The following is a 14571-nucleotide window of genomic DNA, read 5'->3' on the forward strand; positions in this document are numbered from 1 at the left end:
TGCATATGGAGAAATAAGGAATGTAAAATGATTTGTGAAAATGTGCAGTCTAGCAAAAACAAGATTTCCAGTGGTAAAATCCAAACAAAAAGTTAAAAGTTTATGATAATATCACATTAATAGCTATATGCGGTAGCCTATCGCTTTATCACGGAGGTATACACAGATCACTGTATCTGGATTATCATACCAACTTGGCTAAGATTCAACTCTCAACTTCAGTCTCGTAAGCACGCGTTAGTTTGCATCTCTGCAATATGTTGATAGTAACTTAGATGTGTGGCCACCGTTAGGTTTCTTTCCACCGTGAGAAGATGAAACCCTTTCTTTCATTTTCTAATAATACCCGAAGTTGAAGAGACAGAAAAAAGCAAGGGAACATCATTTGTGACTTTTTGAAATATTCTAGCATTTTTGGTCCTTGTATGAAATGTACAGTGCCTTATTACTTGTGTATCGAAATAGCAGTATCATTTTTATCAAGTATAAAAAGCATGTTTGCTAAAATATCGTATGCCTAAAACACCGTATCAGGACAAGGCGGTTTGTATTACCGTAACACCAAGTATTTATGAAAAATCGACAGCCCTTCGGTTAATTTTAAGTTGCAAATTTTCCGATCTCTTGTTCTTCAGTTTTACAGTTGACGGGTTCATATGTTCTTGTGTACGACAGTCGTAGATACTCCCCTAACCCCAGTCGGTCGTATACCATATCTTCATACTCTGTACAGGACACAGAAAACTACAGCATGCCACCATAGCATAACATAAGGATGTGATGGTACGTTCGATGCTGAGATTTTGACCATGCCCGAGAGCTTTACTAGTTGTATTTGTGATGAACGAAATTATATAACGAATGCTCACATAAATCTAAGTTTTAAAATAATAGTTTTCAAGTGTATAGATGGATAAGGTAAGCCTACAATGTTTCTTCTGAAGTGATATTTTAACCCCTTTGTTCAGACGCAGACGACAGCTTGTGTTAAAATTTACAAAAGACAGCACAGAGTAAACTAAGCAGCTTTACTGCATAGGGTGGATTTTCGGTAATTTTGAATAATAATGTTCACCTGTCTCATGTACTAGCCACCGCTGATAAGCTTAATCCTTCATTTATGAAATACCTTGGCTGCCCTATATTCCACAATACATTGTGATACATCGCTACGCCGTGAGCTTTGGACTCTATGTTATTACTGTTTTAATAAATCAACTGTTCAAGCGGTGTGCCTGTCCACATACTGACATCTAGGATTCCGAGCGTTGCATCGGCAATGTGGATGTGGAGTGGGCCTAATGAGGTGTTTCAAGAATGATACAAGTCAACAGAAATATTGATCGCGTCAGGACCTTACTACCAGCCTGACTACCAGTATATGTTTGTTTAAGATTACCTTTGTGACTGAGGCACAAAAAGAATGTAGAAGCTATTTTACTAAAGTTACAATCGAACTGTATAGCCAATGGACGTAAAAACTAGCCGCCCTTACTATAAACGCGATGGTCAAATTGCGTTGCTATGCAAACCGGTTTGGCGCTGAAAGTAATGACATAATGTACCGAAAAAATAAAGCGTTTTAATATTTTGATGTTAAAGTGATACTCTCTTTGGCAAATTCACAACTTTGCAAACCCAAAATCTGAGACCCTGCGTGGTGTGTCTTGAGTTATTTACATTTATACTTGATGTAACCACATGCTGAACTCCATAAGCTTATTGCTGAAACAGAGTAGGGTGGATTTCAAATCACATATATACACTAGTTCCATCTGTCGTGGTGGGTAACACTACCCAAACCAACAGCAGTTTGTTTACAAATAGTTTATGCCATAATGGTTTCATTCTGCGTATACCATTGACGAGACACCATAACACCGCCATTCAATTGACTCGGTCTATTGTGTGGGGCCTCATATCAGAGGTTGGTTGACCTCAGTTGACCTCACTCCAAACCGCATTCATCATCGGAACTACACTGTTATGTGTTCATGCTAGCGTCAAAAGGTCGTTGGCTGTTCAACCTCGGCTGCTCTACGTGATTGGAGTGCAGTGCTGTCAAACACAAATAAACGCTTGGTGAAAGGCTCCAGAATGAATTATTTGTCATTTCAGCTGCATTCTCTGCACATGATGTCATCTGTTTTCACAATGGTGGCATTATAATTAAGTCTTTGTATTTTCAAATTCATCAAACTTTCCACGGTTTTCCAGTTTGATGGAGCTAATTCTTTACGTTCTCATTATCGCCTTCTTTACTCTGTACTTTTGCGATTTAGTGTGCGGTCTGGGACATATACAAGCATCCGTGAGTGCAGTCCTTGATCTTTCTTTCATTTATGAAGTGATGCAAACACCAGGCTTCAGTACTATTTCTACACACAGAAATAACGACGATTTTGTAAGACAACCCCTTCGTTAATGGTTCATGCCACTAGGGTACAATCCAGGGTTAGACTTAAATGCGTTTTGGAAGGACATTTCTTTATTGTACTGCATGATTACCTTAGTACTTTTAATGTAGTCAAACTGTGTGGGGAATTTCCATGACAGTTTCCTCTGCATATCAAACAGGTTCACCATGCGATACTAATAAGTGCAGTCGCACATTCCTGTTCACCTTATGAATTCAAAATTAGCATAATACATTTTGCATCAGTGTACGTCACATGAATGAATTCATGCTTATTCCCAAATCTCAGTTTGTCATGTAGATACATCTCTTTACTAGCATCAACATTATTTTGGAAAGCTGACAGGAAAAATACTGCCATGCATACAAACATGTTTCCAGTAACTGCCAAATCTAGACATTTTTCCCAACCCTCATTTTCAAAAAAAATAAAGTCTCTAACTTTTATCTTATTCTATGTCTTAGCCAACAAAAATATAAAATAAAAAAAAATTCCCCAGACCCACAGGTGCCTGGAATTGTCAATGTGGTATACACAGAGAGAAGGGTGTGTACCACATTGACAATTCCAGGCACCTGTGCTCCAACCTACCCAAATTTTCAGAGGCATCTTACCAAGACCCACATTGTGACATATCCAGACATGTTTTGCATTCTGAAGAATTCCTGGATATCTTAAACTTCATTGTGATCATTTTCTCACCTTGATGTGAAAGCTGAAAATCTTTAGATTTAATAAACAGCCTCTTCATATTTCATCAGCATATTCATAGGGTCTTTGTGGTGCATAGATCTAGCTGAAATGATTTCACGCGCAATGGTAATCAAGTTCATAATGGTCATTTAGTCATAGCAAGTGTGATGATTTGTACAAACAATCCTTTGGACACAACAGGGCTTTCTTGAACGGCCCCTTAGCTATATACTATGTCAAAGTCTCCGTAGATCAGTTGTGATGCAGTGCTACCAGTGTCCACTAATATTAACTGACGCTCTCATTATCATTGTTGGAAATCTGACGAATGAAAAGAAATGGTATCCCATGAAAATATGCCAACATCTCTGATCGTCATCATCAGAGTTTGGTATGCCTGTTGGGATAAATTCATCTATTTCATATCCGGAAAAGTTGATATGTTTATTCACTAGCCCTACATTTTCTGTAGGTCCCAAGACATGACGATCTTTGCATTAATTTTGTTTTATAAAAAAGTAAGCTCTCTTCCTCTTCTCATCAAGTATGTTGAAATACAGAGTATTAGCCTTGCAAACACAATGCCTTGTGTACGATGTGCCATGTTATTATTGACAGGTTCTAGCTTGGACTTTATTTTTGTTGTCAACATGAACATGTGACATTACACACACATACCGGTTGCAGTAAAGAGTTGAACACTATTTTGGAAATATTTTGGGAGTAACACCAGAAAGTGAATTTTAGGCAAAGAACAAAATACCGGTACTACAAAAGGAATAAAATATCACAATGGAGCTTTAATTATGCCTAATGGCATATTCAGCAGAAATGTGACACACAATGAAATTGGAACATGTCTTTTTATCAATTATGATAATTTAAAAAATATGAGGTTTATCTTACTATGTGTGCAAAACTGATGTGTATAAATTTACATTGTTATAATATCTTCGGGAATGTCGGTATGGTTATTTCAAGACTAATTTGATCCAACAAAAAGCATCCACATATAGAAAACAATTTCTGAGAATAGCTTGTCATTTAAAATATAAGGTTTGTCATTAACAAACACATGAGTTCCCACCACGTGGGTACAGCTTTTGAACATATTGATAGATGCCAAAGGAATGCTACATTCTACTTGTCCCAATGATTCACTTTGCAGCGCAGTCTTTGTTTGTGAAAGAAGACAGGACTCTCTTTGGTATTTCACACCGTCTCACAAAAATACACATCACTTCACAGTGTTCACTTTCACAAAGACATAATAAAACTTGTACGTATGGTTGTACTTTACACAAATGCCACAGAAGTAATGATGATTCAACTGAGAGTTCCACGAAGGAAAACTAATTTTGTCATATTTGTTTTGTAGAAACTTAATTCATAATGCAGCTTTCAATGTACTGGAAAATATGTGGATGTGATTTTGTGCTGTACCTGTGCTGGTCATGTCTGTGCTGAGTGAAGCCACTGAGATGGCATTAATATGGCCACTGAGGGCGCACTAACAAAAAAATCAGTATTGCCCTGATCACGGTCCTCATGAAATTATCTTGGTCTGATTCCAGTGGATTGAATATGTCTTCAGCATCAACTTAACTTAATGACACATTTACTGAGTCTAATTATATAGTGTCAATGGTGTTTTCATCCATCAAGTGTTAGCCTGTGTTTGTTGATGGCATGAAATGAAGAAGCTGCATATTGTCAGTCATTTGTTCACAAAATTCTTAGGCACCAATTTGACACATTTATACCATGCCATTCATTGATTTCTATGATGAACAAAACATATAAGCAAACAAATCATTTACAAAATGCATTTTGTAAATGATATTACACGATGCTACAATCCTCTCCTTGGACTCTGACACAGCAGAGTGGGTTTCACACTGTGTACCAGTTCAATCCTTTCTCATTGGCCATCAGCATGCCCGGAATGTTCTGTTCTGACCAAGTAGAGGAATACTGTACAATAGGAGTGCTTGCAACACCCTGTGGACTTGGAATTGTTGTTAACTTGTGTCCATCTTTCAGACTCCAAAATCGAACAAAAGTGTCCATACCACCTGCAGAAAGTAAAAGTAAAAGAGACCATGAATATGCTATTTTCAGAAAACTTGTACACAGGTCTCTTTGCAGCAACAGCTGACGAGGCCAAGTTGATTTCACAGACATTTGTGGAAATATAATTCAAAGAGTGCCTTCTCATATAAAAATCAGCAGCATAATTAATCAGTTGAGTTGATGTCACCCCTTAGTTTCACCCTTTCACCACCATGGTTTGGCCCAACTCCATTGTCATCAATGGTAATTATGGACCTGTGTACAGGGAATTGGGGTGAACAGTATAAGAGTCACTTGATCTTGTACACTAACCACAGTAACTGTACAGTGGGTTAGTGAGGTACATCTATTTTTAAACACAAAATACAGTGTGCAGCAACAAACTGAACAGTGACTACTGGACAGTGGGATCTTCATGTGAGGACTAGATTACGAACAATTAACCGGTATTGTTTCTCAACATTGATGGACGTATCAGGCGCAGACAGACAAGTTCTTCAGCAAACATTTGCGGCACAAAGAATTTTTAATATCTGAACTGTAGGCCAGAGGAAAGGTCTGTACATACCTAATTCTATTGGTAAACCAAAGAAGTAGGTATGTACAGACGTATGTACAGACGTGTGTGTGTGTGGTGTTTGAAACACACTATGTAGATGACTGTGCACTGATACACACACAAGCAATTTGCAACATTTAAAGTTGACAATGATCAGTGATAGGCAAATTATGACGATGTCATTGCTTACAAATATTTACAACCCAGTTTGTGGATTCTTCAGTTACCTGCTTCATCTACAGACTTTGATTTTAGAGTAGCATCATGGAACAGACATAAAGCAATGACTGGCAATGACTGTCAAAATTTGAGATAGAATTGACAGATGCTTATCATCGACACACAATCAAAGTTGTTGACATTGAAGTTAACAAAAGACAATAATTTTTCTTTAAAGATAACCCTTGTAATATATGACTCACTGAAGTCAAGTGTATAACTTCAATATTCAAATTCAAAGTACAAATTCATCCTCAGATCTTTGACCTTACAAATTATCTCTGTTGGTAAAAACAGAAAACAGATTAGCTCACCTGCATAGAGTACTGTTTCTGTTGAATCAATATGGAAGGGAATATGTAGATGATCATTGGAATGGCCCTCGTATTCTAAGACTGTTTTAAGACTTCTTAGATCCCACAGTAGTATCTGAAAAACAATGCCGTAAAATTAAGATTGAAGTTTTTGTTCTTTTAGTGGAAATAATATCACTGAATATGTCTCCTCACGTCATTAAAGTGACTACTTAGATCATTGAATCGGCATCAATGTGTTAAAGGTCCAAAACATGCATAAGTATATGTAAGTTTGTTTCTGAATACTTGAAAATAAATATGTTCTTGCACTTCAAAATTAATCTCTCTTTATAAGTCTGCCATCATGTCAAAAGTTCAGGCTGGGCCAATGCCCTGTAGTAGCAGATCCGCTGAGCAGTTCACAATGATGATTGTAATTTCAAGACACAAGATGATTAGGTGATGTACTGAACTTGAACTTGGCATACCTTTGATGCCATGTCACTGGACACTAGGTAGTTTTCATCTTGGAGCAGTTGAAGATGACAAACTGAGGAACTGTGCTTTAACTGCACACCTTTGGATGTATCAGTATTTGGTGCTCTCAGATCACTTCCCAGAATTAAGCCTCTCCGTGTCCCATTGAATAACACTGGACTCTGAAAGTGAAGCAGGAGAGACCTTGTCTGTTTTTTTGCAGTTGGTGTAACAGATTTGAGAATTATAGGGTGACAGACAATTGACAAATCACTGGTCAAGAGGATGACTTCCAAGTCAGTTGGGGGATTTTAAGTTGGAAACAAATAAGGACAAACTCACTGAAACATGTTCTCAAAACTTCTTAAAGCCCAATTCGCTGTTAACTTTTATGTGTTCTTCAGTATTTTTGTTCTCTTTACAAGATTCAGTCCTGTTCCTCTGAAAAAATCATGTTGAAATTCCTTGAGTTCAACTTGCAAACGAACCTGGAAAGTGTATCATGTTCATTGCTATTGTTTGAACTGAATATCGTCTGGCTAAGAATTCACCTGTTGACAATAACTGTGCGCTGTTCTTGAAAACAAAAATAAAATGTTATTAAACAGTTAAAGCCCATGGCATGGAATAGGAACTTCCACACATTTGAAACTATAGAACTTATGCACATTGTAAAAATAATTGCTACATTCTATGCTATTTAATATTATATTAACATGGTTACTGAATCAAATACTAATATTATTTTCTACTAACCTGGACAGCAAATGTCTGTGCAAAGACATCACTATTGTGAGTGAAGCATGTTGTTTTGTTTCTAGTGGCAATGTCAATGATCATAGCTTTCCTTGAAAGTCCTGAAAATACAAAAATATGAGAATTTTAATGCTCTTTATGTTTAATAATCTTTGAAACACAATCTGAGAAGAGGGGTCATTTTCCATGGTATAAAAGACTTGAGGTGCTCACCTACACTAATTCTGTTTGCATATTGGTCATTGTTGCTCCATGCACATGTCCATGCTGTATCTTTCAGGATGCTATTGTGGATACAGAAACTGGATGCTAAGAAGCAAAGAAATTGGGAAAGCACGTAAAAATCTATTTCTTGTATTAGTATACATGTACGTATGACATGAATGTACCGTATGCATTGTCTTTCTGGTGAGAACTTGTAATTTCTACCTGTCCCATGTACCGCTGTTCTGATGGAAACTTGGTGATAGGCAAATTGTAAGACTGAAAATCAACCATACTGGTTTCAGTGCAAGTAACATTTTGTTTTGTATGCCCTTTTATTGGGTTTAAAAATCACCAGAGTATTGGTAATATTTTGTTGTCTCTGTCTAAACTGCTGTAGAAATTCTGTAATTTTTTGAACAAGGTCTTTGAAAGTCAGCCTGATGATGCAGCTGAAAAAATGCACACCATATGTATTTTCTAAGGCATGCTATGACAGTTTGTATGTATTTGCATGCCTGCATTGAAGAATAATAAATGAATTATACACGGAATCAAGAAGTCAAGTACTTCCATCACCATATCATGATTGTAATAATTTTAAAACATGATGGAAATGTTCCTGGCACTGTCAAGTTCACATGTCTTATTCCACTTTCAACTAGACACTTGATTCAAACAGTGACTCACCTTCAATTGAGTCTCCAAGTCTAAATACTTGCACTCCACTAGTACTGGAAGGACCACCAATATAGGACAACCTGAAGAGTGTGTGTTAAGGTGCATTTGGTAGTATTGTTTGAGTGCAAAGATGAAAGTGAAGTACATGGTAAGCGGGAAGAACAACAATATGTCATTGCTAAAATCCATTTTCAACAAAACAATAATCTGTTTTTTTTAAAGACATATACAATTTGTGAAATAGTTACCATGTATGTTAAACCCTCACCATTTTTCCTAACCTGTGAAATAAGTAATTTGTTACAGGCATGGTAATAGGAGACAAGCATTGAAATATATTACAATGGTTTGCTAACTTTAACAAAGACATACAGATATTTTCTACAGAATTAAGATACCTGTCATATTTTTTGTGGAACAGTATTGCTTTCATTTCAGATACTCACTTTGCTATGTTTCAAAACCTCTGGATTAAAAGGAATTGAAGCATGAGTCTAATTATGAATTGATAATTGAGTATCTCCTCATTTTTCACAACCACAACAAAAGCTGTCATGCTGATATACTTGCACTGATGACATGTGGGAAGCACTGAAATTTGGCGGATAAAAACTGACATGACTATATCCCACCAATTCACAAAACTATGGACCTACGATAAAGGATACAAAAGTTGGGAATGCTCTTCTTTTCTGTGACTGGTCCATGTAAGATTTGTGACCTGTTCACAAAATAATACAGTTGTAGTAAGGTTTTTATAATGAATTATCATAGAAGTATCATGAATTATTGATAGTAGTATCATCGTCTAAATAAAATCTGTATGTACAGATATTGGCAAGTGACACTTGAAAGATGTCCTCTGAAGTAATAAATAGATAATGGAGTTTGAATGCAATAGCTGTGTTAATCAAAATTTTCCTTTGCTGAAGGGGTCTTGCTACAATATTCAGGCCTTTGCACTCCAATACCCTGGACATGTGGATCAAGCATTTCATTCAAAAGCGTTGGGAATGGTTAGTATATGAGACAATAGTAGGTCAGGTTGAATTCACTTGACCTCCTAGGTATGAGGTCACTCAAGCCAAAACCATGGTCACATGGGCTGAACTGACTCAATTCCAGACCAACTTGGCAAAGAGCTGACAAGGTAGAAATCCAACTTGGCCCAATTAAAAGACTGATAAAAGATTGATTGGGTGACGTTTATAGCTGGTAGGAGGGATGGGGTATGCTGATATAAACAGTTGACTGGAATGGAGTGGGTAGAGCTCCCATCTTGTAGGCCAGCCAGCTCTGAAAGTTTGCACTAATCGCAATCAAGTTAGCCAACTTAGAACTAAGAGGGATAAACAACTTGTTTAGTGAGTGTGAAATACAGCATGTCAGCATTAACTCGCCATCATTTGAGTGTGATGTGTCCAGATAATTTGGATACCTCACTTCACAATTGATGACAAATTTGCCGATAAAGACAATTTGTCTTTTTTAGTGTACTGGCCAACTTAAATTGGACTGGGTTTTGGGCAGGGTTAGATTTGGCTTGAGTTGACTTTCACCAGAATTGATGTCAGTATGTGTTGAATCTCTTTCCAACATTCTTACCTTCGTAAATTTACTCTTCACAAACATATTAGCTATCTTCCATTTGCCAGCACAAACGTTTTTGACATCATTCCTGTCGGGTACAATTGATGAGACCCACAACAGAGTATGCTGCTCAGTTTTCAAGACTAGAGCTAGTTTGTCATTCTTGTGATCAGCCTGAAAATAGACAGGATGGATGATCTAAGTGACTTGAACATCTGTGTGTTTGTAGCCGAGGCACAGGAAATGATTACCAGTATGCAAAGGGTGAAAATAAATGAAATTCTCAATGCCTGCTAATTACCATAGAATTACAAACTAATACATGTATGAAATTCTTTGAATTTTCAACGAGGCTGAAGGATAACTATGCCCTATTAACAAAGAACTCGAAGTATGCTCCGATAGTTGAAATTGGCATTTTTTTTCTTTAAGACCAGAGAAAAGTCTTTCACATCATGAATAATTTGAAGCCAAAATGTTTTGTCACATTTCGGTTGTCACCAAATCCACCGATGTACATCACCAAGTTTGGTGTAAAAGCTTATGTTGCTGATTTTAAATACACAGCTGTATCACAGTTGATAAACGAGTTATATTCTTCCCCATTGAATTTGGTATGTTTCATCGAGGATAATGGTGATGTTGCCATAGCAATTTCATATTTGAGAAGAGAGGTGAACTAACTTGCATAGTGCTGACAGTTCCTGTCAATTCATCGAATGGCTTTGGTCCAAACACACTGTGTGGTCTCAATTTTAGCAGCTCAATTACTTTCTCATGAGACAGCCTGAGGACAAAAAAAAATATCTTTCCAGTGTTCACTGAAGCAAACTCAAAAGAGCAAATATGGCTGAGAGTTTTACACAGAAGTCATGAAATGTACACAAACACATAGGTATACATTTCTTATCACATTATATTGTATCTTTTTGGGTGATCTAAGACAAGAGTTTTCGTGATTGACACATGCATATTAAAATTATAAGATCATGTAGGCTTGCACTATTATTTACTTGATGACTAAGACACAGGAAATGAGTACCAGGAACTGCATCACCCAAGGAAATAACTTTCTACCTCATCGTATGATTGAGAATGCAGTTAAATTATGAGATTTCCCAAGAGTATCATTGTTTTTGCTTGTAAGCTACTCAGACCTAGGAATATCATACTGTTTCATGATAATTGCTTTTTTGTTTTAATGGGGTAGGAAGAGACGCTATTTGCGCAAGGTTATATGAATGTACATCTAAACAAATGAAAAGATTGAAAACTATTACTCTTTGAGTTCAATCACACCTTTAATCAGTACAGTATAACTATTAGAATGATCACAAAACTTACCTTTCTGACAATTGAGATGAAAATGTGCCAAGTTGTAAATTGTGGTGATAATTAGGAAATGGCAGATTACAGCCACACATCCGCTTTGCTTTCTGAAAGAGTGTAGCATAGTGTTACATCGTACTTACAAGTGTTACAAATCCATTCCTCTGTGATATAAAGAGTGGTTGAGACTCTAACATGAGGACAATGAACTAAATGTATTTGAAGGTCTGACCTATCTGAAGTGCAAATAAAGCAAGGATTACTCTAATTTTACAACATCCATACATGGTTCCTCTTTTGGACTTGAACATTCAAAAACAAATAACAACACATACGAGAACATACTGCAAAACTCTATTGTCTTCATCTTCATTTAGTAGGTACGATGTGATTTGTAAAAAACATTACATATGAATGTTACAATGTTGAAAGCATATCTGTGACTTCCTATTGCTCCTTACCCCTGACCTTTGACATGTGCTCCCTCCTGAAGTGACCACCTTGCGTTTATCTCCTGATACCAGTATTTTCTGTTTTTCAAGTTCCTTCTTCCGCAAGGAATCAACAGTGACCGGATTGTAGTTGTTGTGTCCTGGCAGCAAACGGAAATATTTCTTCTTCTCCCGGTCATAATAAAACCCAGGCAGCTGTATGCCAAGGTCAAGGGCATTAACAAAGTGAGCATCTACAATATGTAAAAGTGATTTTGTCGTCTTATATGCCTGTACATCAACAAGCGTATGAATAATGTAATGGTAAGAGTTGCATCCAATGTGTATTTTGCTGAAACATATAAACAGAATACAATTATGATGATTGCTATGAAGTTTCATTAGCTGTCACTTCTAGTGTACTCATTGGTTGTATGTTCTTTTTTTATAATTGGTTGAATAAATTTCTTGCTGTATTCCCTAATTACCAATATGCTGAATGCCACATGTTCAGCTGGTCAACATGGCAAGTACATGCATAATTCTGAATGTTTATGAACACTAACAGCGGAATATTAAGTCCAGGACAGAATACACTTTTTCAACATTGCATACTGTAGTTTGTTTGCAAGACTTCACTTTGTGTTTCAACACACTGCTACCTTTCTTAACCCTTTTCCTGCCAGATAATATCACTTCCCTATCTGCTGAATCAGTAAAATGTTGTATTGAACCAAAACCATACAGTGTATGCATTCTTAACTCACTTAGCTTAGTCTGTTATAGCAGCTTTAGTTAACAAATATCATGTTTACAGTATTGTTTTCACGGTCCTTCAAATTTTCAATCTTTTGTCAAAATGCACGTACAGAAGATGTTGTGCATCACAAGTTTTCACCAAGTTGACCTTGTGGTGAAATATGAACGTGGCATTTAAGGGTTTTAATGAATGTGCTTAGCAACCAAGCTGTCACATGTCTCACCTAGATACATGTAGTACTACTGTACATGAGATTCATCTAGCAAATATTTGTTACACTGTAGTGACAATCTTGGTAAATACTAGAGCATACACATGTCACATGTACTAACTAAAATACAGAAAATAAAAGATGCGCCATATCTATGGATTTGTTTATGTTAAAGGAATAAAAAGAACAAAGTTAAGTAAACTCCTGATTGAGAGAATGATCAGGTTAAAGTGAAATAATCACAAAACCCACCAATGAGGCACTAACTCTTGAATAAACTGGGGGAAGCAAGACAAGTATACAAATGACTGCTATAATGTACCAAAAAAAGAAAATACCGTAGTTAATGCAGATTTAGATAAAGGTGAAAGAACTGGTTCCATTCCTGATTGATAGACAGACAAGGGCGGAGTGACTAGCAGGCTTGCTACCGGTAGTCTAGTCATGACAACATATCATAACAACAATGTACTGAACCATTTGTTGAACGCATTTGAAGGAAACCAATTGATAAGGTCAGACCGATAAATATTACTTTCACCCTCATCGCGAAGGACACATGTCCAACTCAACTTTGGTGCATTCACCAATGTACTTTATGAAGGATAAGATGTAGATATGATAAAATATTGTTGATGGTATTGAACTTTACAAAGGATATCAAGGCCATCATCATCGTCATCCTGATTGTTACTACTTTGATTTGTTGATGATGTACTTGGAGTACTCTCTTCTACCTGATAATGCCAATGTTGTCTGTGACCTCTGTATCTGCCATGGCCAGATCTCTGTTGTTGTTGTTGCCACTGATTCTGTCTTGGATGCCAATTGTTGTTATGTCTTCTGTTCTGGCTATGCTTTGGCATTTTTCAGCAGTCAACACTATCCAAATCCTTTGGAGAAAAGTTTAGAGACGTATTTACATTTCAGAGTTTGTAAATTTTGTTATGCAGTATATTTCAAGGTTTAACAATTGATCCTTTGATTTCTAAGAATGTAAAAACCATTGTTCACTATCTAATTAGCACACAAATGCACAGGTATAAAATGTGACGTTCGGTAAAGATATGCAAGTATCTATATAGTTTAATTCAGACTATTCAATATAGGAGCTGCCCTTTTATGTCAATGATGCATTTCAAACCCACTTCAATTTATATATGACTCCGCAATTTCAAAGTTGTGCACACGAGTTGTGCACCCATAGTTGTGCCACTTGGAAATAATGTTATATCAGCATCTGCATCAATATTGTGACTGTTTGTAGATCCACTACAGTCTGAATCACAGTCAATGTTCAGCACATCACGTTACATTACATCATCATCATCATCATTGGCATCATCATCATCATCATTGGCATCATCATCCCAAGACATTATTAATTATTCTGTTATCAACAAGTGGGCAAGTAAGTGGTGGGCTGCAGCAACCTTACATAGCTAGCCCACAACTGTCCCTGGCGATTCCCTGCCTGGGTTCCCTGGCTGCGAGTATTAGGACTCGGAGTATTAAGGCAGAGTATGGAAATACTACAAAAGCTGTTAAAACTTGACAAAGACTTGTTAACGAAACGAACACGTGTGTATAACATGTATAAGTCAAGTGTAGCCTGCGCGTTGCGTACGGTGCTGTGTTCCCATGGCCTCAAACCACAGGCCGTACAACGCTAGTAGGAGCACATGCACATAGCATCGTACGCAGTGCTAAAGTTAGAGTATTGACATCTTACCTTAGCTCAGAGCATTTTGCACATCGGCTATGCACATACATGCAGCTTGTTTTACCGTGCTTACAAGATGTAGTTTGCTTGCAAAGTCAGTCGGTATCTGATTTCAAGTGCTCGTCGACCGGAAGTACAATTTAGAATTTCGT

General features: G+C 36.9%; 1 protein-coding gene across 2 annotated transcripts; it reads right to left on the bottom strand.

The window, feature by feature from the left end:
* Positions 1-3890: 3890 nt before the first annotated feature.
* LOC139150280 (DDB1- and CUL4-associated factor 4-like) lies at positions 3891-14566 on the bottom strand. 2 transcript variants are annotated; one of them, XM_070722538.1, is made up of 12 exons: positions 14429-14566; positions 11756-13589; positions 11310-11401; positions 10650-10752; positions 9981-10139; positions 9044-9096; positions 8385-8455; positions 7704-7799; positions 7491-7591; positions 6746-6916; positions 6276-6390; positions 3891-5185 (listed from the first exon to the last, which is right to left on the bottom strand). In XM_070722538.1, exons 2-12 carry the CDS (start codon positions 12125-12127, stop codon positions 5004-5006), a joined length of 1515 nt encoding a protein of 504 aa, XP_070578639.1. In that variant the 5' UTR covers positions 12128-13589; positions 14429-14566; the 3' UTR covers positions 3891-5003. The 2 variants fall into 2 exon arrangements, 1 of the variants encoding a protein (XP_070578639.1); XR_011556215.1 differs by lacking the exon at positions 14429-14566 and having other exon boundaries at positions 5003-5185; positions 6726-6916; positions 11756-12142.
* Between the last annotated feature and the right edge of the window lie 5 nt (positions 14567-14571).

The sequence above is a fragment of the Ptychodera flava genome, chromosome 14 (genome assembly GCF_041260155.1).
Source record: "Ptychodera flava strain L36383 chromosome 14, AS_Pfla_20210202, whole genome shotgun sequence".
NCBI classification, from domain to species: domain Eukaryota; kingdom Metazoa; phylum Hemichordata; class Enteropneusta; family Ptychoderidae; genus Ptychodera; species Ptychodera flava.

Excerpts from the sequence above, each read along its gene's own strand:
- LOC139150280 (XM_070722538.1), bottom strand. The coding sequence starts at position 12,127 with ATGAAACTTCATAGCAATCATCATAATTGTATTCTGTTTATATGTTTC. Across the intron at positions 8,456-9,043 it reads GAAGAGCATTCCCAACTTTT|GTTGTCCTATATTGGTGGTC; the intron begins GTATCCTTTATC and ends CACACTCTTCAG. Across the intron at positions 6,391-6,745 it reads CCAGTGACATGGCATCAAAG|ATACTACTGTGGGATCTAAG; the intron begins GTATGCCAAGTT and ends ATTGTTTTTCAG.